Here is a 23507-nt window from a genome sequence, read left to right as displayed (position 1 = left end):
AGTCTGTTGCCTTAGATAGCTTGGGAATCCTGCTATAGTTATACTGATAATAAAATCTTCCACCTGAATCCTTTTTCTCTGCAGCTCCCCCATATTTCCTAAATAACTCTATGTTGCTTTTCTGATCAATTCTCCCCTTGTCCATATAGTTTATATGGATGGCCACATCCTCTTAGATGTAGTTCAACCATTGACCATGCCCTTTATCTTTGTAATCAAAGGCTTCACGGTTCAGATGCAAAGAGTTTAGGGTTATATTTTATTGTCCAACTCAGATTTTAGCTTCTCCACAATTGAACTGAAAATTAAAACTGTAGATCCTATAAACTGAATGACCTCTGAAGAAAGCTCAAAGTAAAATTAAATGACTACAGATACATGTCCCATTTTACGAGTTGTGTTTGTTTATACTAGGAATAAACTTTTTTAAATTGCATTTCACATATATTATTACTAAATGTTGCTTTGTCAAATATAACCCCAATAAAATACTCTGAGTTTTGTGGTTGAAAGGTGACAAAATGTGAAACATTTCAAGGGATAGCAATACTTAATGCAAGGCAGCGTATAATGCAAGTTCCAGACATCTATTGTAGGTTTTGAGAATTCTCACAGTAGGATTTGACCCCAATTATTGCAACTTCTGAAGCCACTACATTACTAGGGTCAAAGACTCTGGTTCAGTCGCTGGTTGCCGCTTCTTCATCCTTGGGTATTGGTTCCTTTTTGCTGCCCTGCTTGCTGCTGCGGTTCAGGCTTCCGTTCAAGAAATTATCTCCTGTCTGTAGCTGGAAGTGCTTTCTGGTGCTCACCAGGGAGGGGTTGTTGACCAGAGTGTACAGCAGCTGCCAGTGCATCCGAGCCCGTTTGGAGCTGGAGACTTTGTGCAATTTCTTCTCTTGCTGAACCAGCTGAATCCCTGTGGGGAGACAGACACAATGATAGCACCAACAAGACATCTATAACCATTAAAAAAATAACCTTTTAGATTCAAAGCTGAAATTAGGTACTGAATAGGCCACGGAGGACTTGAAATATACTATGGAAAGTGTAATAATAGATAGTAATCATTTTTTAATCCTCTGCCTGAGGGAGCATACTGGCTGAAAGCTTAAACCCCTTGGGCAGCATGAATATGTATCAGGCAATTAGTGCAGCTCATCTGTTTAATCAGCTGTTGAAGGAGTAATTTCTGCAATATAATAGATGATTCCAGATAGATGCATTGTTTTCTAGATGCAAACAAGCAACATGTCCACGGCATGTCAGTAATTAGACTCAGCTGCACCTACATTCCTCCGCAACTGATGAGTCCTGATGGCTTTTTCCTCTTCTTTCTCACTATGTGCGTGGGTGATCCCCGCTCACCTCCTGTTTGCAGCTGTGTTTATGATTATGGCTCAGCAGCAAAGCTCAAAGCAGCCCTACATGCTTTGGGTAATTAAAAGTATGGAATTGGTTTATCTAAATGAGAAAAACACAAGCTTCAGCAGTGATGATATTGTCTTGTAGGTGTTGGAAGCCCAGAGTAGTAAGGGGCCACTATTTTATTTATGGCAGATTTGATTGAGACCAACAGCAGAGCTGTAAATTATTCCTCAGTGAGACTCAATTTGTTCTGGCTAAATTAAATCAGAACTGTGAAGCTTTCGTCTTGGGTGTGCGTGCTAGACAGTTTTATGATCTGATTATGTGATACCATGACCCAATTTGAAACAAAATGAAAGGTCTTGCTTTCATCGTCGATATTAGGCTGGCATTTTTCATCTTTAACTGCACGTTAGTAATTTTCCCATTTAAAGTTCACCAATTAGAATTCTAGTAGCAACTTCACAGTTATGTTAGACGCATCTGTTTCCTCAGAATCATTACTGCTCATTAGGTTTCAGTCTCATCGTTCACACTGTTAGTTTATCACCACAATCAGCGGTGTTGTTTATCAGTAATCAGTTTCATGCACCTCAAGCTCCTTTTCAAACCATAGCTGGATAGAAATACATTGAAAATACGTAGCAAACAGAACATCACCGATCTGACCTTTAATACACAAAAGCTGCTGAGCTCTATGGCCCATGGAAATGTCTCTATTGAACTTTTTAGATTTAGAAACAAAACCCAATTTTTTTTCACTGACGGGCGTCTATAATCTACAAAGTATGGCGTCTGTATGTGTACAAAGTCTTGAACTACAAAAACCTGAATGTCATCAGTAAGATTTCTAAAAATATCAATCCATTGTCCACATCTGCTTTAACCCTTTAAAGCCTGATCCAAGAATAAAACAAAGCAGAAAATTACTTTTTTTTGGTTTGAAGTCCTTATTTGGCCTTTTAACAAAATATGTAAAAAGAAAAAACAGAAATACATTTTTGATATTAATAATTTATTACTATGCGATAAGTCAAGATTATTTTTTGTGAAGTCTTCTGCCCTCTGTTATGAGGTATATCTGATTGTGTACAATAGGATTTTGAGCAAAGTTTTTACCATTAAATTATGCAAAAGGTGTCAGACGCAAAACATTTCAGAAACCGTATGTATCAAATATGATACATTTGGCATTACAGGGTTAACAACGGCTTAGGGTGGTAGTGCCTATCTCTGTTTAAGGGTCTGGGTACATCCTGGACAGAATAACAGACCATCACAGGAAAACACAGACATCCTGGATAGGCAACCATGCACCAAACTTCTCATATCTAAAGCTACTTAAATAGCTCAATCAACCTAACAGTTCTGTTTTTGGACTGTGGAAGATGGCTGGAAAACCACAGCAACTATGCATGAATGCTTCATTTAGAAAGACCTTAGGCCAAGATTTAAACCCTGAACCAAATGAGCCACAGGGCAGCCCCTTCTTTTAATACTAATAATTTTATAGCTGCTTGCTTTTATAATAACCCATATTTAAAAATACACCTGAATGTGTTCAACTTTTAATAACAATGCAGCTTATTAAAAATAACATTTTATCTAGAATAACAATTTAATATTTGTACTTTTGTCTGAATCCTAATTGCTGTTTAAGATGATTTATTTCTTGCATTATCCTTCTGATTGGTAGATTACCCTCCTGAGACATCTTGTCTCCTTGTCCTTACTGGCACTAGGAGAGACATGAAAACAATCAGAACTACAAAACAGTTGGAGCAGCCTGACCAGCTTGAAAAGTTTTAGTTTTGACAAATGTTTTTTATCTGGATTATATGTCTGGTTTGATCTAAAACCCCTCTAACATTAGTATTTCTTATTTTACTATCATCATTACAAAATTTGGAATCAAAAGTGGTGAGGCTCCAGAAATGAAAAGCCGGTAACTGGAGCGACACAAACAGCTTGCCTCTTTCAGATTGACGTCTTAAAAGACAGGATCATTGTCCACAGACAGAGTTGAAGGTGCTTGATTACAGCAACCAAAACCCAGTAAAAAAATAAATAAATAAGTGCTCTCATTGCCTGCTCTATCATTACAGTTTTGCTAATTGCAACAAATGGATCAAATTCTGGGATGCAGAGCAGAGTAGCGCAGTGGGCAGCACTGCTGCCTTGTAGCAAGATGGTTGCCGGCCCTTCATGGAGTTTGAGTGTTCTCCCTGAGCATGCGTGGGTTCTCTCTGGGTACTCCGGCTTCCTCCCACAGTCCAAAAACATGACTGTAAGTTTAATTGGTTTCTCTAAATTCTCCTTAGGGGTGTGTGTGTGTGTGTAAATGCTTGCTTGTCCTGTTTGTCTCTGTGTTGCCCTGCGATAGACTGACGATCTTTCCAATGTGTACTCAGTCTCTCGCCTGTTGACAGCTGTAGATAAGCGCCAGCACCCCTCGTGACCCCAATTGAAATAAGTGTGATGGAAAATGGATGGATGGATTTAATTCTGCTTTTAATTTTCAAATAACTTATTTTTTGTCAGCAAAACTGCTCAAATAGATTATAGCTTGAGGATGTAAACCTAGTTTCTTTCATGTAAAACTGTAATATTTCCGTTAAAGTTAAAGATATTTAATCAGTATTTCAAGTGTTCAGTTTCATATCAAGAAATATTTTTCTTTCAGCTTTCATTATAGCTTTGAAGCAATAAATAATCCCAGAAATGTACAGAATCTCCTTGATTCTTTGAATTAATGATATAAATCATTCGACTGAGAAGTTAAAGAATTTATCTTTCAGACTAAACTTTGATAAAAAGTGACCTTAGTTTGGAAACTAATATACCTTTAGAGAGATATTAATAATGTAGTAATAAGCACTATGATAATCCTATGCTTGAATTAACTTTGAGTCATTGAGCACAAAAAAAAACAGTAAAATCTTGGCATAAGGAGAAGTGTTGCTGATATAAACAGAATGCAATGCTACAGACCCTCTTCAGCATCCCTCGCCGCCTGTACAGCTTTGTTCTCCTGGTCCAAAGACTGAAGCAGCATCCCGCAGAAGGCCTTCATCACAGGGTGAGACTGGCTTACCTCAATCTTCAGATAATGAGCATAGCAGCGGTAGGCTGTAGACAGAAACAGAGTGGGGGGGTGGGGGGTATTATTCTGACAGGGCAAAAGCAATAAGCGCACCAACCTACACCTCACGCTGGCTTTGAGGCAATCACACATAATGGCTGCTGAATCACACCTCTTTTTTCCCTGCACCTGCTTTTCCTCACAACAGATGTCTTAAATCTGCAGCCATTTTAGAGATTGGTGCCCAATTAGAGTCTGTGCGCTGCATAGAATACAGATATAATCCAATCTGCAGTGAGCTGACAGAACTGGAAAATGGATAGGATGCAAATGTTTAGCCTCTAAGTGGGATCACTGAATATCTTTCTTATTGGTTAAAATGCTGCATTGGAAATCTATGTGAAATAAAAAAAATGCATTAACAAGTAGTCTACGATGTGTGTTTGGGAACACTAAAGGCATGTAACCAGTTTTTGTGGAGCAGTTCCTGAGGTTGCACACTCCTGCAGTGGTGAATCTCTCCTCACACTCAATACGATTACATGAAAATAATTCATTATCCATCATTTAAGCGTAACACCCCCCAATTCTTGTGGACAGTTATGTTGAGTGAAGCTATCTCAAAAAACTCCCAGTTCTCAGAGACCAGCACTCGTTGTGAAACACAAAGAGCATGAAGTGAAAAATATCTACCAAGAATTGGGAGAAAATGATCAACCTGCTGCATCAAACCTGCTTCATTATCCTCATGCAGGAGTCAAAAACAGAGGTCAAATGGTTTAACTGTGTATTGCTCAACAAAGTTGAGGCACAAAAATGAAAGTTTGCTTTGTTGTCCTCTTGCAAAGAGGATAAAAGGGGAACTTTACAGGGAAAGGAATGCATTAACATTTCATATGACCATGAAGCTAAGCCCCCTTTTAAGTTGCTTTTGGGTATTTAAGCCAAACATGTGCATCTGTTTTCAGAATGAAGCTCCCATTGAAGAACAAACAGAGTCACGCTACATTGTTGGTCTGGAAAACTGCAAAGAATGTTTGACTCTCTGTCTGCTTCTTTGTATTGGTGGATAAGTGTCGTAATCATCTTGCTGGGTGAGTTGTTTTGTAGGTTTTAGGGAAGGGTTATCTTGCCTCTCCCTCGTTGTCTTGTAAATACTGAATTACTGTTTTTGGTTCTGCAGCCATTTATACTAACTAAATGTTTTGGTTTGACTGCGACGCTATCACCACCTTTCTACATTATACAGGATAACTGTCTTACCAGGGTCAAAAGCCTCCACATTGCGGTTAAGAAGGCTGATATCCATGCGTCCCATGTGGACAATATTGAACAGGGCTGTGATGATCATGCGCCAGACAGCAAGCAACACTCCAATCAAAACATTGACAGGAAACAGCAGATATGTCAGCAGGAAGAGATTACCCCTGTAAGATAGGTCAGAGTGCGTCAAACATGCAGAAAGTCATGCAGACTGGGTTCAATAACTGAAGTAAAATACCTGTTGTTTAAGTCTCGAGTGCCTGCTGTTTTCTCGATGAAGCAAAACCTTGCAGTGATGTGTTGAAGCACCACAGCTAGGAGAATCATCAACCAGAAAGGCCTGCAAGGACCAGATCAACATTTAGTCGTTTCCTGTTTTCAGAATGATTTGCAAACTGATTTGTAGCTGACAGGAAATGTTTTGAATCCAATTATCTCTGTGCATTCTACACGGAGGATTTTGTAAAATGAAAATAGTTTCAGGTTTCTGAGTGTCAAACTAAAAAATAAATAAAAGGGTCATTTTAAAGTTGTGTTAAGGAAGTCTGTATTCACTGCTTAGAACTAAAGGAGTGCTTTGTGAGCTGCAAATGCTAAAAACATGCCAAAAAATGACTGTGAGTTAAAAAAAAAATGACTTGAAGATGCTCACCACATGCTTAACAGGATCTGGAAAAGAATCAGATTCTGTCTGTACAAAATGGGTATGATGATGAGGAAGACTGCGATCATGAGGCAGAGGAAGAACACTAAAGTCTGGATGATCATACCTGTATGAATCAAAAGGTTAAAATATTTCAGAATCTCACTTCTTCCACTTTTATTTACAACAATGGGTAATTCAAAGACAACAAAGCAAAAAGGCTATAAGCCTAATTATGTCTGCATGAGTAATGTCATGGTTTAAATGTACCAATGCAAATGTGAGCGGCTGTGAAGCTGGTGTAACCCATCCAGCAGACCAAAGCTGGCCTAGATGCCCTGATGCTTCGCTGGCAGTTGTAAACATTGTAAATATCTCCTCGGTACAGCCCCTTCAGATTAGACCTAAAATGGAGAAAAACAATCAAGAAATGTAATGTTGTGCAAAACATAATGCTGATTACAGAATTTAATATGAAAGAGGTCTTTTTCAAAGGATGCCACTGAAATCCAATTCTATGCTCGACTTACAAACCCATTTCTTTTTATATGATTTCCCTTATGGCTATGAGAGCCTTTTATTTCCCTATCTTAGCTGCTGTTTTTAGTTCCCTATTTTGCTAGAAAGATATAAAAGGATCATGACTGAACCTAGATGAAAAAGACAACACTGGAAAAAATTTTTACCTCTTTGATTCGTTTTTTTTTCTTATAATTGGCTTTTTTCTTGTTTTGCTGAGGTGGTAGAGGCGTTTTTTTGCTAGTGGAAGACGATTTTTTCTTCTTATAATAAGACTGTTTTGTTTTCTTCTTCGTGGTTCTTATTTTCTTATTTTCTTTTTTTAGTAGTAATAGTAGTTCTTTTGTGGAACTCTCTCTTTTTTCTGTTCTGATTTTGGGTGTAACACTTCTTTTTTTTTTTTTTTTTTTCGGTATATCTAGATAGTTTTTCCAGTGAACAGCAAACTTTGACCCCCCTCCGCAGCAAAACAAAAAAAAAGAAAGAAGGAAAGCAAGTGTTTAATTGTGCTCTCTGACCTACCGATGCAAAACCATCGACCGCATTAGCAGAACCAAGTTCACCAAACAAGACAGCGTCATCGCTGAGATGTAGCAGACTGCGGGAAAATGAGCATGCTCAAAGTTAAAAAAGTCATCAAACTATTCAGTTTAAAAAGATAATTAAAAGTATGAATCTGCTTGGTGAAATATCACCGCTCTCACATACCTTCCACACACCACATGTAGTAAACAACAATTCTGACAACCTCCTTTCTGTCTGGAGACAGAATAATTTGGAAGCCAGCTAAAACATTTGCAATATCTTCATCGACACCGAAGCGGGCTTTCTGCATTGTTGGCACCACAGCAGATATTAATACAAGACCCATCTGAAGGAAGAGAAAAGAAAACATGTTTCTGTACTGTGAAATACTGCATTGTTTTACTCCATTTCCAAGATCTAAGTCACTCAGCTCTCATTATTTTATAATGTATTTTCATGACAGTAATAGTAATAACAACCCAACGCAAGAGGTTATAGTTTGTATTTAGCTGAACATATAGACAGCGGAAATATAACTATATTATTTTAATATATGCAGAACTGTGATATTTACCTGATACAGAGTAATAAAACATACTACACAAGATATTGTCAACTTCAGTGGGAAACGGAAAGCTGTTTGAAAAAAAAAAAAGTATTATGAAACATTCAAATATTTCTCAACGTCTGAGTGTAGAAAACAGTTAAGATAAAGACCACATTTACCTTCCTCTGGTGTATAAATATAAGATTTCACAGCATCGATTATCCGCTGTGTTAGTTTTGGTCTGTCTGTGCTTGATGTGCTAACATTAGAAAGAGAATACAGTTATACACATGAGCTGTAATTAATGCAACACTGGATACGGACAACATTTTATTCTTACCTGACTTTGCTGGGCTTCTTCTCAAAAAGAATTTTCTTTACATAGTCTCTATAATAGCTGCTACTGAGATCCTGAAGGAAGAGAAAGGGGAAACACTGTGAAACTGGACAATTTTTAAAATGCTAATTAGGCTGAAAGCTACCAAATATATGGGGCTAGAAGAGTTTCAATATTCACAAACTCATATATGTGATTTACAAAATCACAGCACAATCCATACATGCTAAAGACAATACATACATGCATAGACAAGACATACACATGCACAGGACAGGGTCCACATATGCACAGCACAATCCATACATGCATAGGACAGATTTAAACATTCACAGGACAGGGTCCACACATACACAGGACAAGATCCACACATGCACAGGACAATCTGCTCATGCACAGGAAACGATCCACACATGCACAGGACAATCTGCACATGTACTGAAAAAGAACCACACATGCACAGGACTGGGTCCACATAGGCACAGCGCAGGGTCCACACATGCACAGGACAAGATCTACACATCCACAGGACAATCTGCTCATGCACTGAATAAGATCCACAAATGCACAGGACAATCCATACATGCACAGGAGAAGACTTAAACTTGGAAAGGACAGGGTCCACACAAGCGCCGGACAAGATCCACACATGCATTTAATGATTCAAACAACCGTAAGCAATTTACACATTCAGAGGACAAGATTCATTAAAGTATTTATGATGTATTATATTATTTTATAAACTACCAGTGGTCTTTGAACTTGACTGCATTTGTGTGAGGACTTCTAAAAGTCATCTGACGTGACTCCATCCACAAATTCATTTTTTAAGAGAACTAGTTGATTAATCAAGATATAATAGGGTATACATCACAAATAGTTTTGTGGATCTTGTCTTGAATATGTACATTTTGTGTGCTTGTTTGAATCATTGAGTGCATGTGTGGATTTTATGCTTTGCATCTGTGGATAAGATATGTGAATGTAAGCATGCTGAGACTTTTCTAGCTCAATTTCGTTGTTCACAAAGAAATTTTGGTTGGTAACAAAAAGCCCAAGTGAGAAAATATGCTCCAGATCACTCTGTACACATGTCATATGTGAGCTTGTAAATGTAATTTTAGACCTGTAAATTGTGTAGCTTGCAGAATTCCTTAATATTCCCAATGTTTTGTGAAGAGGAGATAAAAAAAAATGACAAAAAATCCCAAATTTATCTAGCATTCATTATAACCGTCAGACACCATAACTACAGCTGTGGTAAAAAAAAATAAATACATAAAAAAAATAATAATAATAAAGATAATCTCTGGACTTCAGTCAGTTACAGCTGGTATAATAATCAAGTGCTGTTTTTATTTTAACTAAATTACACCTAATTTTAAATATTTTAAAAATTCCAATGCAGCTCATATATAGGCCTGACACATTGGAGACATTCAAATTCCTTTATGCCCTTTTTGTAATTTGTAAAATATAAACAGAATGCAATCCTTTTGTCATTTGTAAAAATTATGAAAAAACAAAACCTTAATCTGATAAGATTAATGGGATCCATTTATGTGCATGAATTTGCCACAAATTTGGTGGAAGCAATGTAAAAACCCAGCCAATCCCCTCACTGAGCTCTGTTACCGCCATGCAAAGATTAGTATATAAAAACAGCATTGTGTTTTCCACCCGACAAAAAAAAAAAGCAAAGCAACAAACAAAACAAAAAAAAACATGGCAACCTTTTCATAATCTGATCAAGAACATAATATTAACCAATCACGTCAAACCTGCTTAAAATGATTATGCCACTGCTGTACTGTGAGGAGCTCATATTTTCAGTAAGCCTTGGCTGAATGAGCCCGGTAAGCTCCTTGGTTAGCAGGCACCATAAACCCTCCTCACGTGCACAGATTTAGAATTAACATGCCTTTTATGAAATCATTTAAATGCCCAACTTAGAAGAGCACAGGGGTAATGATAAAGCTAAACCATAGTGAAACTGACCTAAGATAGGAGATACTCCCTGGCAAAAGCTCACCTCGGTAGTGTTGGTCCTTTCAGCACCATTGAAGCCCTTGAATAGAAGCAGGGGATACTGGAAACTGAGGAATGCTAAGCAGCATATCTGAGGCAGGCTGGAAAAGAGGGAGTAGTGCTTGTGTATCTGCAGAGCAATATAAAAAAAAAAACACTTTAGATTACTTTATACAGTTATCTTTTCCCTCTGCATAAGCTGAATGGGATCCTGAATGTTAGTCAATTTAAATATTTGCTAGCCTTTTTTTTGCTTCATTGTGTATCACAATAAATCATCAGTTAAAATAAACCTAAATACATTCATTTTGAGGTCAGTTAGGAAACCAAAGAACCCACACGACGTTATGCAGGACGGACATCGTAAAAGGATCAATTAGGCATCTTTTTTCTTTAACTGACACGCTCTAAAGCGATTAAAACCAACAAAACACTTTGATTTAAACAGGATGACACTGAAACTAATTGTTTGGACAGAGAACCATTCAGTGCACAAAATCACCCTAAAATTTTTGAACAGAATGAGGATTTGTGCGACATTTAAAGCCTCACAGAAAACGTCAGTGAATCTTTCAGGATGGCTTAGTATTCATCTTTTCCAACTTTATTTGCCTACTGTCCAGTTCTTTTTGGTACTCAGTGGGTTTCCTGAGCAGGACAGGGCTTCTTTGTTTTTGAGATAATCCTTTTTACACCAATAGACATCCCACACAGAAAGATTGTTGGAAAAAACACACCCACACACAGTTAGCTTTTCTTGCTATGGCACAAATACTGTTCAAAGAATGAGGCCAGTAATATTCAAAGAAAAAAAAAAAAAGAATCTTACTCACCAAAGGTGTTTTGGGACAGTCAATTTTTTGCCACACCAAAACACTAAAGTGTGTCCATGATAAGAAGCTGCCAAGAACATAGCCAACTTTATTATGTAAAGTGCCACATGCCAGGAGAGGGTAGTATAGAGCGGGGTAGTAGAAGACTCCCAGGATCACCCAGTTCTCTGTAAATACAACACCGCCGTGTGAAACATCCTAAGGTGTGATGACATTTGGTTCTATCTTCACTCTAAAGGTGGTTCTGATCTAAAAATGAAAATTCAAATGAGCCTGTTTTAACAAACACTTGCTAATTTCCTTAGCAGATGTTTTTTTTTTCTTGGCTGTGAAAACTTCAGTTTTTGGTGTAGCGTAAAGAAGCAAAATACTTTGTTAAATCCGTGTCTTATGTAATTAGAAACGCAAAGCTGCTCAGATGTCTGAGTCTAACGGAAGGCGTACAATGAAACACAGTAATCCAACTATATAACATTGTTTCGTTTGTAAAGTTCATTCATCACCTTTCTTATGGGCTTAGTGTAAATGGTACATTAAAATGTTGCAGACAAGATGAGGTTGAGCTTACGTTTGTTTGTGGAGTCTGTAGTGAAAGGGAGAGGATTTGGGGATACCAGCAGCCCCCACAGTTTGCACAACAGCACACCAAACACAGCCACTGCCAGACCCTTGTGCTGCGTATGGTCCAGGAAGTTGACCGGACTGCAAAGTAAAGCAACAGGTGTTTAGTGCCAACATTTCACCAGACTAATATGTTAATTGGAGGCTTTTTTAACAAGACATTTCAAAACCAAGTGTCTGTATCGTGTAATGTTCTCTAAGTTAGAATAGGACTACATACTGTAAACGTCAGGTCTATTTTGGAGTTTTCTATAGCAGGAAAATTCACATTTAAACCTTTGAACTAAGTCAAAATGCAATAAATAAATAAAAAATCTGATTTTTCTAAGCATTAAACTGTGCGCAGAGGTTAACTGCACAGACACCTACATTACAGGTGAGAAAATTATAATACATATCTAGCAGTTTATGTGTTTGAACATTAAAGTAAATGTCCAGAATTGTAATTTTCAAGTGCTATAAATATCAGTGCATAAATAAGAGTCAAACCAATTTTAATTATGTGCTCTACATGCAGGAGACATATTTCAGACTGAACTTATTTATGCTAAGTGATTTACAGTAAGGGGTTGCTTAGTGGTTATCCTGAGTAAAACCCTGAATAAAAATGCATGGATCACAGTTTCAACCAAGCAGCTATGATTTACATATGGGGCCTACATGCATTTTACATTGGGTTAATTGGTTAAATTTGTGTGAACTGCCATAAAATTAAGGATAACAAATAATGGCTCATTTGGATAATTTTCTTTTAATGTCCTGTTGGAACCAATATGACCCTACAGAGAGCCCACTTGGGTTGTGTTCCATGCAAAAAGCCATTTCAAATAGCCAAATCACCCTGTTTATGCAGTACAGATAATTACTAGGATATATTATTTTCATTAAAATGTATTCAAACATCAGAATAACATGTTCACATAAAAAGCTGTACAGAAAAAAGTAAAAAAAAAAATATATCAAAGGTGCTAATGAACATTTTAAAGCTGCAATAATCAATCAATCACACATGGCAGCTATACTAGATACTAAATTTAAGCCTGGGAGATTTTAAGAAATTGGACTTTGGGAGACATCTTTTTAAGTATCCAACTAGAAATAATTAAGTACATCCACTAAATAGGAAGAGAATTAAACTATAATTTATGATCACATTTATTTATAATAGTGAAATATTCCCCCATGTTTGTTTGCTGAAACACTGAAAGAACATTTTTAAGAGCTGAGGTCATAAGTTACTCTGCTAATGGTTGAGAAACACAATTTGGATGACAATAATGATTAATCAATAGATAAAATGGAATTCTCCCTTAAAAATGCAAGATTTATGTCTGATGATTATTTGCTAAAATCAAATATGGCTGCCCTACAAATCGATTACGATTTTTTGTTAAAAAAGATTTTTCTCTGGAAGAGGGAAGTGATAGTTGCAGGCTATTAGTGCTAGGAGTAGTTAGCATCACAAAAATGAGAAATTTAAAACTAGTTTTACTAACTGCATCTAAAATACACTTTACTTACTTAAATCAAAATCAGTCCAACTTTCTTACTTTAATTTTGAATTTAGGGTCTGTTTGTGTCATTTTAACTAGGAAGCCAAAAATATCCAACTTCTTAGTATAAAGAAAACTAATAAAACTTAAAGAAGCAATAAGTAATAATGACACCTAGTGTTTCTGATAGGAATAAGCTTTTAAACATATGGTGCCCGCTCCTTCTCAGCTGCCGTGAGTGTTGTGCAGGTTGCCAAGTCAAAAAAGACAAGGATGTGGTTTCTCTAAAGTCAAGATAATTGACTCACAGTAAGTTGTCGTCTTAATACTGTTGAAGGATGCTGAGGCTTCTTAGGTGTCTCTGTTACAGGCTGTTGCACTTTTACCACCATGAATTATATAAATGATACTCTCTGTTTTGGCAAACCTGATATGATTGGCTCAGAAACCAGGAAGTAAACAAGGGCTACAAACCACACAAAAGTAGTTCAACATAGTACCATTAGACTTTGTTGATGAAGAGAACTTATGTTTTTTGGGGGGAAATGTTTTTCCATTGCCAGTGACAAATGAGAGTGATTTTAATTAACTTTACATATTTCTCCTTTAGCGTTATTAATAGTCTCAGATAAATCTTAAAACTTGGTGGACATATTTTCAGTAAAAAAATAAAAATAAAAACTCCTAACATTAATAATTTTGCTGGTTAGTTGGCCATCTGGATTTATGTGATTTCCACTCTTTTAATTTACTGCTGTTTGCTCGAACACCAGATTAGTTTGAGCTGCCTAAAATGTCTTTTAGGAAAAGTGAAAACACAACTGAAAGCAAAATAAACATTCATGTCCACTCCTGATTTATGATGCGACAAGTGAACTAATAAACAATTTGATATCTGACAAACAAAACAACTTTTACTACCAAATGGCCTCTAAATGGGGTTTTCCCTATCTAAACAAACCTGTTTACTTTCTATGCTTTATACTATTCGGAAGTCTTCTAGGCCAATAGAAAAGAAAGCCCCTGAAAAGAAATATGACAGCAAACCACTTATTTGAGTAAAAACCTAAATGATACTCACCTAAGTAAACCGGGGAGCCCTTTCTGTCTGTTGCCCGCCTTTCTACGTCTGGCCAGGATGGCTAGAATTAGCATTATGGCCAACTGAAAGAACAGACATCACAGTTAGCTTCAGCTGCAGAGCACCATGCAGTGCCATGCAACAAAAGGCTTAACCTCAGCCTCATTAGTGCTCCCTATAGATGTGGTCTGAGCAAAGTGTCATTTGTCAGGATGACCAGTCACTGAAGGGGGTTCAACGACCTTTCTGACCTATGACACGTTTAGGAAACGCTGGGCTGGGAAGAATGTTTTGCTTTTAATTGAGGCAGTTTAGCGTGATGCTCTCTAAAGAAAACAAAGTACCATCACATGGGAACAGAGAGAGAAATCTGAGGAGAATAAAAGCACGACTTAAGATGGTAGACATTGTATGCAGTTCATCTAATTCTTCCTTTTGCATTTTACCAGTTTAACACAAATATGTGAAGTTTATTTTACTATGTGATTTCTTTACCCAATTAAAGCATGTATGACTTTTATTAAGATGCTTTTTTTGCCCATGTGCAGACAAATAGGACCATGTTTTGGGCAAAGTCTATAATTCAGGAAGTTAAGTGCCTGTCTTTGTGTAACCTCGTTAAGCATGTAAGTGAGATACTGTTAGAGAGAACAGAACCAACACTATACTTACTGAAATTGCTGTGATGGATATATGATAGAGCATGTCATCTGCCGTAGGGTTACATGGTGGGATAGTTCTAAACAAAAAGACAAATTAATTATACATTATTAAGGAAGAAAAAATGAGGCCCTTCGATAAAAGGATTTGAGTTCCTAAGCTGACCTTTGGTGTACCTGCTAAATGTTTCACATGTTTCAGGGTCATTTGTAGCTGAAACCTGGTGGTCAAAGTCTCAGAGCGGAGATTTGGATTTAAAGGGATTTTATTGAGTGTGACAAAGAAAACAAGAAAATCCTTCAATCATGCTGCTGTACAATAAGGGGCAGGGACGCAGTGTTCACTGGACTGTTCTAAAAAACATCAAAAATGTCAAACTTTCTGCCATTTACTGACATTTTATATATATATATATATATATATGTATATATATATATATATATGTATATATATATATATATATATATATATATATATATATATTATTTCTACACTTGTAATCTTTTTTTCAAATCGTGCTATTTTTTTTTATGAAATGATGAACTGGCCGTTCTCACACATGAAAACCCTAAAGCATTCTGTTCCCGATCTGTTTTGGATAAAGCTCTCTAGCGGAAAGTTTAACCTTATACCAGGCTTAAGTTTTTTGCTGTCTTAAATAGTTTTTTTTTTTTATCTTTTACCACTGACTAGTGCTTCACTCCACTAATCTTTTTGCTGACTTTGATCAGAATCCGTGCTCTTGCTGACTAAAAGCATCCCCACAGCATGATGCCACCACCACTATGTTTGATGGTGGGGTTTCGTGCAAAAGTTGGCTTCATTCTTGGTGTCCTCCATAAGACCAAATTAGAGCTCAAGTCATAAATGTCCTGAAGATCTTCCTTCCTATTTTGTTGATCTCTGAGGTTTCCTCCATGGGAAGACAATGTTTTGGCAGATTCAAAGTCATAATCTTATATCATAGTCTTAGATATAAGACACCTAAACGTTTGGTAAGTAATGTATTAACCTCACTTTGCTTTAAACATCCATTGTATTCCTTGGTATTAAGATGCTGTTTGTTCATTAATGTTTTCTAAAAAAAAAAAAAAAAAGGCAGTGGCTCTCACAGTTGGACTCTTAAGACATTTGGTTTTAAAGGACTTTATTAGGGGGTATCAGACAAAAGGGGGGAGGTTTGGGGGCGGGAAAAAATATCTGTTGCATATAAATATATTTACAAAAAGTTATATATCTGCAGAAAGAAACATGTTGAAACTCTACCTTAAGGCCAAAAGGAAACACAGTTTTATTGATAAAGAAAATATGAAAATGTGCATCTATAGATCCATTGTTGACTAATTAATGGTTACAGTAATCAAAACACCTTAAAGGGCTTCACTTGTGCCACCAAAGCCTATAACTTAAATGTTTTATGAACAAAACATTTAGTTCTGTACCAGTTATGTTTCTCTGATAACATTTGGGTTAATAACCTAAAATAGAAAGACGTTGGATTTAAATAAGTGGGAGTTGACCCTAAATGTGCAATGCTGTGACATTATGCTGTAAGGAACTATTGAAATCCATACTGAAATTTGCCTCTGCCTTTCTTGGTAAATTACATTAAGGTGTTTCTTAAACTTTTAAGCATTTTGGTTAAAAGATTCAGACAACAAATGTCCTCATTAACCTGCCAGCTACAAATTTGAAAAAGATATAGGACAGACATGATGAAATGAATCTGGATCACACTCTGACATTGTCCCAGCAGAAGTGTGTTATGAGTCACCTAATATCTCAGTGAGAGGTGTATCTCAAAGCTAACTCCAAACAAAAGGCTGGGAAACTACCACTCAACATTTAACAGGAGGACAGACACAGTTTAATTTGATGTAGAAAATAATAAAAGGAAAAGCATTTTCATATAAAACTTTTCATACTTACTCTGGTTCCATTTTGGTTGGCAGCGGATCCAGATCCGGATACTCGTAGTCCAGGAGAGCATCCTTATCCATTGTGCAGTCTCTCTTTCAAACAGATCCTGTTACCAAGAACTTGGAAAACTGTCCACAGTCTCTAGAGACACAACGCTGTGATCCCCCTGCCTCAAGGGGGTGAAAGTATCTCCTAAGTCCTACGTTGGCCTTTGCCGCGGCTGCTGTTGCTGCACAGGCGTCCTTGTTCCCCTGTGTTTGGTCTACTCTCACTCAGACTCCACTACCCTCTTTCACAGCCTGTGTTCAGGTGCCCTCGTCCCACTCTGGTACTGAGTATAAAGTGACAAGTCCCAGCTGCTGCCTGTTGCCTCCACCCTTCTTTAAGGCCCTGTTTCAGCTTAGGGTTACCAGCAGCAAACCAGGAGCCTGCAGAAAAGAGTAGAGAGGGGGGCAAAAGTGAGAGAGGAGGGAGAAATGTGGAGAACTGGGCAGCCAATCTGGAAGGCCACCCGTGTCTTAGGATTACATCTACTTTATAAACTCCACTGCTGTACCTGTTGCTTGTGGTTGAAGTGATCGACTGTGCTGGATTATAAAACTCCAGCTATGACTGTGTGGGTAGCTGCAAGCGCTGGGTCAATTTTATCAGAGCCGTTGGGAATACCAGGCTGATAACAGGGAAATTTAACTGTTGTTCCTGATTGTCATGGCACAGGTTTATTTACTAAAAGGTTATCCTGACCTAATCGTGGTGACTCACCAACAGAACATGGAATACAGCAGAAAAGAGGGGAATGTGTTTAGATCAGAGGAAGTTCTCCCAACAGGTGTTATCTCTTCACTCTCAGCTTGATAAGAATCAAGGGTTTATTCACTCAGTACTTTGCCATTTGCAGATAAAGAAAGATACTGTTGTCAGGACACAGTGTTTTGAACAAATATCTAGACCAAAAGAGCTTTTACAAATTATGTAACATTATAAAACGTGTGTGTCTACAGTTGGAGTTCAGTTGCCAACAGCTTTGCATTGTTGTAAGGTGAAATGGAAACTATTTTATAGAACTTCCAATAAAAGACATTTATTCCCACCCATCTTAGTCACTTTGTGGGGGGAAGCGAGTGAGACAAGTGTAACAATAAACCAAAGTATATACTCACTTCTTTGTAAAATAGATTAACTTGTTAAGAGTAGGTGGGAAGCAGCTTTGATAACACATTTTCAAGTAAGGGCAAAGATTCCTTTGTGCACTCTGACACATGTTTGGATCTAAACCGTTCCACTGATGTAGACTTAGACAGACTTAGACAACTTAGACACTGCTGCTCTACTTTAATTTTTAGGTTTACTGTCCTATCAGCAGCTAAAATTCTACTTCTTTACAGTATTTAACAGCTTGTAGCTACACCCATCTTCTCATTAAGTCTGACCAATCTCACTGTCATAGAAGATATCCTGAAGCATAATGCTGCCCCGACCATGTTTCACTAAAGAGATGGTTTCTTTTGTGCAGTGTTAGTATGCTGCCCTGCGCAGACATTTCCAGTTGGACAAAAGAATGTTTCCTGTATTCTATACATGGCTTAAGGCAAATGGTAAACCCTCTCATGTAACAATGGCTTTCTTTTTAACCACATAAAAAAATTATTGTTATTCTGATGAAAAAACTTTTCCCCTTTTTTCCAAATCATAGAATATTGTTAAATTAGAAAACTTTATTTTAAATTCAGCACAACTTTGATCAACTATTGTCCATTCCGTCAGGATATTTGTTCACAAAAGTCCTCTAGTGAACTAAACTCTTTTTTTTCTAATAAGGGTCACTCCTAAAGCCAGTAGGTTTTATATGAAGAGTTTAGAGTAAAGGGATTCAGTGCATATATTTATGTTCACATCACAGTTTTTAGCCTTTATCTTTTTTGATATTTTTTATTTTATTACATAGAAAATTGTTCCAGGTAATGATTATGCACTACTCTGTATTTGTAAAGTACTTGTGAATAGAAGTGTCAAAAGTATTAAGCTTTTAACTCAAATAAAAATGTAAAAGTACCCTTTTTAAAACTACTTAAATAATAAAAGTAAATGTTATGCATCAAAAAATGTTAAGGACAGAGACTTTTAACCTTGTACTGGTTACTGCGGAAATGTATTTTATTATCCAGAATTGTAGAAAATGTTCTAAAATACTGATTAATAACTTCCTGATACTTGCAACATTGTCAAACTTAACTTTGTCAAACTTAACTTTGCATCATCTTGAACAACTATTAATTTTGGTGCAGTAGCGTGTCCAACCACAAAGAAATGAATTGTGTAGATGAAACAAATTATTTTAATGGCTTTTATTTTATTTTATTTTTTTATAATAACAAGCCATAGCGATAATGAGATTAAATGTAACAAACTAACGAGTCTATTTTCAAAATGTAAATATTAGAAAGTGGAGATAATTGCAAAAAAGTTGTCTAAAAAATAATTACTCCAGTAAAGTATAGATAACCAAAATTTCTACTTAAGTAAGGCAACAAAGTATTTATGGATTTCTTACTTGACCCCTCTGCTTGTGAGTGTAAATTAAAATGTACAAATGGTATAAATACGTTTAAAAGGCAATGCATTCTGCAATCTTATAGCTGGGAATGGAGGAACTCATAGATCCTGCTGCATTGCCAACATTTCTACTTGCATACCGGTACATTGTCAATTAAGAGACAAAACACTGGTATGCAGTAAGTACTTGATGATGTCCATTTGTTCCATATATTTAAAGAAATATACTTTTGCATCTTTCAACCAGCATAGGCATGCAAACACATAAATAATTAAACCTTAACTTATCTGACTGAGGGCGTTGAAAAGAAAAATCACTCTGTATGTTGTAAGCTCCAGTTTTACTGTATACACACCAATAAAACATCCTGATCTTCATATTGATAATCATGAGCAATTAAGATAATGCACTATCCTTCCAGCTCTTACATAAATATGTTATGGTTCTGCCCTTGTGGTCTTCTGTTTGAGTTTCTTTTTAAGTTTTCAGTTCCACTTTTGATTTATGTTAATCTGTGTTTACTTGTTTATTGGTTTCTTTTCCATTTTGTGTTAAATTTGTAGGCAGTTTTGTGTTTCTTGAGTTACTCTCTGTTGCTTCCTTGTGCCTGTTTCCTTTCCCTTTGGCTCCCTTCTAGTTAGTTCTTTCCACACCTGCCCCATATCATCTCATTAGCCCTTTCTTTGTTCTGTTTCCCCATATATACGCCACCTCTGCAGTTCCTCATTGCTGGTTTCTTGTTGCTTCATTGCTTGCTCCTCATGTGTTGTTTCTCCCAAGCATCTCCCGATTTTTAGTTTCCTTTTCTTGTTCTGGATTTTTTTTTTATCCGTTTCATGTGGAACCTTATTAAATGAGCAAAACTCAACTCTGCCTTGTCATCTCTGCATTTGGGTCCTCAAAAACCTCGACAAAATAAGGATCTGATGAGATCACTTCTTCCTGCTTCTCCCTCTTGCTCTAAATTCAAGAGTTTGGGGGGGCGTCCTGTAGTATCGCAATTAAAACTTTAGAAGTTTAAACTGTGAAAACTTGAACTCAATGCAGAAATTGGACCCTTAAGAAACTGAGATGGTTTTGACATAAAAATCTAGTTCAGTATCTGAGCCAGAAGACCAAACATTTACTTTGCAAACAAAGTTATTAAAATTATTTGTGGGAGAAAGGACTGAAAGCTTCAAATTAGTAAAATTGACCTTGTTTTTTTGTTTTTTTTTTTGTTTTAAGTTTTAAAAAAGGAATATATTGAAAACAAGATCTTTGTTACAAAAATTATTTTCCAACAAATTCTATTCATATTGTACAGTAGGAGACTTTGCCCAATCCACACAACACTGAGGCATAAATCTTGAACTCATTTGTATAAAATGTGACATTTACAGTAATCATCTTCCCTAAACTCATTAATATGCTTCAATCTGAATCACTTCATAGTTAGCTCTAGCGTGAACTCCAGATTATCGTCAGTGCTTAAGGAATCCTAAACCATCTTCACACATGATTAGCTTTAAAGGTATATTTTGGAGAATTTTCCTGAATTTTTCCAAAGACCCGCTCTCTCCAGTTTTAATGCACATGCACAACCCTGTACCCACTCCTGAGAGGGAACATCTATTAAACGAGTGTGAGAGCATGCATAAGCCCATTGCTATTTGTTTTACTAGCAGTGATGTGAAATGGATTCCTTCAGATAACATACCAAACTTTCGAGTAGAAACTTTGCAACCATGGCATCAGTGGGAAGCCTGACCTGTGCTTTCAGTGTACGGCATCACGTGAAAGAATCTCCTAAAAACACTCTGGTCTTGCTTCTCTCTTCTTAGGCCTTTCTTTTCTTTTCATACACTTCGTAGACACATTTTCTCTTACAGCCCTCAGCCCATTTCAAAGAACCGCCTTGAGAAAGATGAGCTTCAATGACTGAAACGGTAGCTTACCATAGATATACACTTGAAAGAGCTCATGCGCAATTAAGTGGACTACTAGTTTAGATGATTCACTTGGAAAAAGAACAACCTCCCATATACCCTTAAACATCCTCCAAACATTTCAGACCAATTTCTCATTTCAAGCTAAAGTGCTGCCACAGTCAGATCCTGCAACCACCATGTTCTACTGCAGGGATGATGTGTTTAGGGTTATGTATTTTTATACATTAGTTTCAACCAGTCAGAGCAGTGACAAACTGCATATGATAATTTTTTTAACAAACTATAACTTTCAAACTTATCGTTCCAACTCAAGATTATTGTATAGTGTTTTGTGTTGGTCGGTTAAGAAACAAATTCAATACAACTCAAAGATGTATGTGGAGTTTGTGTTTGCAGTTTGGTAAAATAAGAAAGGGATCCTTGATATTGAGACAGAGCATTACCTGTCAACAGATTTGTACTTATTCCAAAAATATGCTTTATAACTTTAATCACAACCAGACCAGGTGACAAGATTACAGTTACCTAACACCAAAAATGCAATAAAATGTCTCTACTTTAACTCTGATGAGAAAATAGCAGAGCGGCCCACCAAATAAAGGGGTCACTGAACAAAGAATGCTTTGAACAGTTATATCACAGAGAGCTGGTTTGATTGAGTAAGACACTTGTATCAGGTTTAGGAAGTTGACTCAAAAGCCTTTTTTTGGAAGGAGCCATGTTAAGTACTTGTAAAAACAGAATATAATTGAGCTACTGACTGACTAATCCATTTTTAACAATGTAAACATGAACAGCAGCAGCACAGACAAATCATGCATTAACAAACTAATCAAAGAAAATATGTCCAGAGCTTCCTCCCATGTCATTAAACAACTGGTTTGTTTAAGTGCAGAATAAACATTTATTAAAATAAATGAATTTATCATTTGTGTATATTTTTGTGTTTATTATAGAAAACTGTAATAAAAAAAACTTCAAAAAAACCTAATGGGTCAAAATTAAAGATAGTAAGTTGAAATATAAAAGGTCTTTTTTCATGCGGTCAAGGTTGGATATTATATAAGTTAGTCAGCTTTTCTTTTCAGGGATATAAAAGCAAAAGAAAAAAAAAAATCACATCCGAAAAGAAGTCTAAAAACTGGCTCTAGTTTGATAAACTGGGTGAAGGAAAAAATGCACAGAGACAAGAGGCAGAAATAATGCAAAAGGAAAAAAAAAATTCAAATACCCAAGTTAAAAGTTGAACAATCCAAGAGGGAAAATCATATAGGAAAACTCCTAAAACAAAGGTGAAACCAGGTAGCCTACAAGGAGGAATAACAACAGCATGAACCAGCAGTTACTAAAAAAACCAAAGGGGAGTACAGAATACAGAGGTGATCAGTGAAACAAGAGACAGGTGGGAGGAAGTGCGAGGACCAGAGAACAGAGGCAGTCTAACAGAATGAATGGCAGAACAGAACCTAAACACAGACGCTACAAAACATTAGACAAACAGAACATGACCCAACAGGAGAAAGACTCAAATCACAAAACCAACCGGAGAATGGAAAACTTAAATAGGAGGTAAAAAAAACAAACAGAAGGAAACTGACCAAAAAACCAAACAAAGAAGCTGTTAATGATAATCGTTGTACCTACAGACTATAACTCTAAAACTAAAATATGTAACAGGATAAATACGGTTGAATGTATCCTAACAGGCAACTTTTTAAATACTACTTAAAAGCTACACTGAAGAACCAGCAAAGACCAAATACTACATCTGTAGGAGGCCCCCTCTTTATTTCATACACCCCAAAAGTTAGGTCTTACATAATTTCTCAAAAAACAAATGAAGGCAAACCAGAACAAAGGCAACCAACAGCAGATGTGGTTGTTGTTAAGCCAATAAAGATAGGACTGTACTATCAAAAAATTGGCAAAGAATTGTATTTGTTTTGGCCGAGCTTTGATGACACAAAAAAGTGGAAATCCACAAAGGCCACAGAAGCACCATGGACTAACTTTACACAGGCAAAAGAAAAAATGTTCCAGGTAAAATCCTTAAAGGAATAGTACACCCAAAACATGATTAGCCTTCATTTTCTACTCACCCC

The 23507-nt window shown here is 36.6% G+C and overlaps 1 protein-coding gene across 2 annotated transcripts in view; it reads right to left on the bottom strand.

Moving 5' to 3' along the window:
- Positions 1 to 9: 9 nt before the first annotated feature.
- Positions 10 to 23507, bottom strand: part of stra6 (stimulated by retinoic acid 6) — a 25625-nt gene continuing 2127 nt past the window's right edge. The window contains exons 2-18 of one of the 2 annotated variants that reach the window (XM_015400753.1): positions 16930 to 17348; positions 15013 to 15079; positions 14341 to 14423; positions 11714 to 11847; positions 11146 to 11312; positions 10317 to 10442; positions 8288 to 8358; positions 8127 to 8206; positions 7975 to 8036; positions 7584 to 7746; positions 7398 to 7473; positions 6627 to 6760; positions 6366 to 6483; positions 5952 to 6053; positions 5714 to 5877; positions 4360 to 4497; positions 10 to 919 (exon numbers count right to left, since the gene is read on the bottom strand). In XM_015400753.1, coding sequence (XP_015256239.1) covers positions 681 to 919; positions 4360 to 4497; positions 5714 to 5877; positions 5952 to 6053; positions 6366 to 6483; positions 6627 to 6760; positions 7398 to 7473; positions 7584 to 7746; positions 7975 to 8036; positions 8127 to 8206; positions 8288 to 8358; positions 10317 to 10442; positions 11146 to 11312; positions 11714 to 11847; positions 14341 to 14423; positions 15013 to 15079; positions 16930 to 17000 — 1995 coding nt within the window. In that variant the 5' untranslated portion in view covers positions 17001 to 17348 and the 3' untranslated portion in view covers positions 10 to 680. The remainder of the gene's footprint in view (positions 920 to 4359; positions 4498 to 5713; positions 5878 to 5951; positions 6054 to 6365; positions 6484 to 6626; positions 6761 to 7397; positions 7474 to 7583; positions 7747 to 7974; positions 8037 to 8126; positions 8207 to 8287; positions 8359 to 10316; positions 10443 to 11145; positions 11313 to 11713; positions 11848 to 14340; positions 14424 to 15012; positions 15080 to 16929; positions 17349 to 23507) is intronic. The other variant, XM_015400754.1, reaches the window with a different exon arrangement.

This window comes from Cyprinodon variegatus, unplaced genomic scaffold (genome assembly GCF_000732505.1).
Source record: "Cyprinodon variegatus isolate N-32 unplaced genomic scaffold, C_variegatus-1.0 Scaffold1144, whole genome shotgun sequence".
NCBI lineage: Eukaryota > Metazoa > Chordata > Actinopteri > Cyprinodontiformes > Cyprinodontidae > Cyprinodon > Cyprinodon variegatus.
Note: the sequence above shows the minus strand (reverse complement) of the source record. Positions and strands in the feature narration are given on the sequence as shown.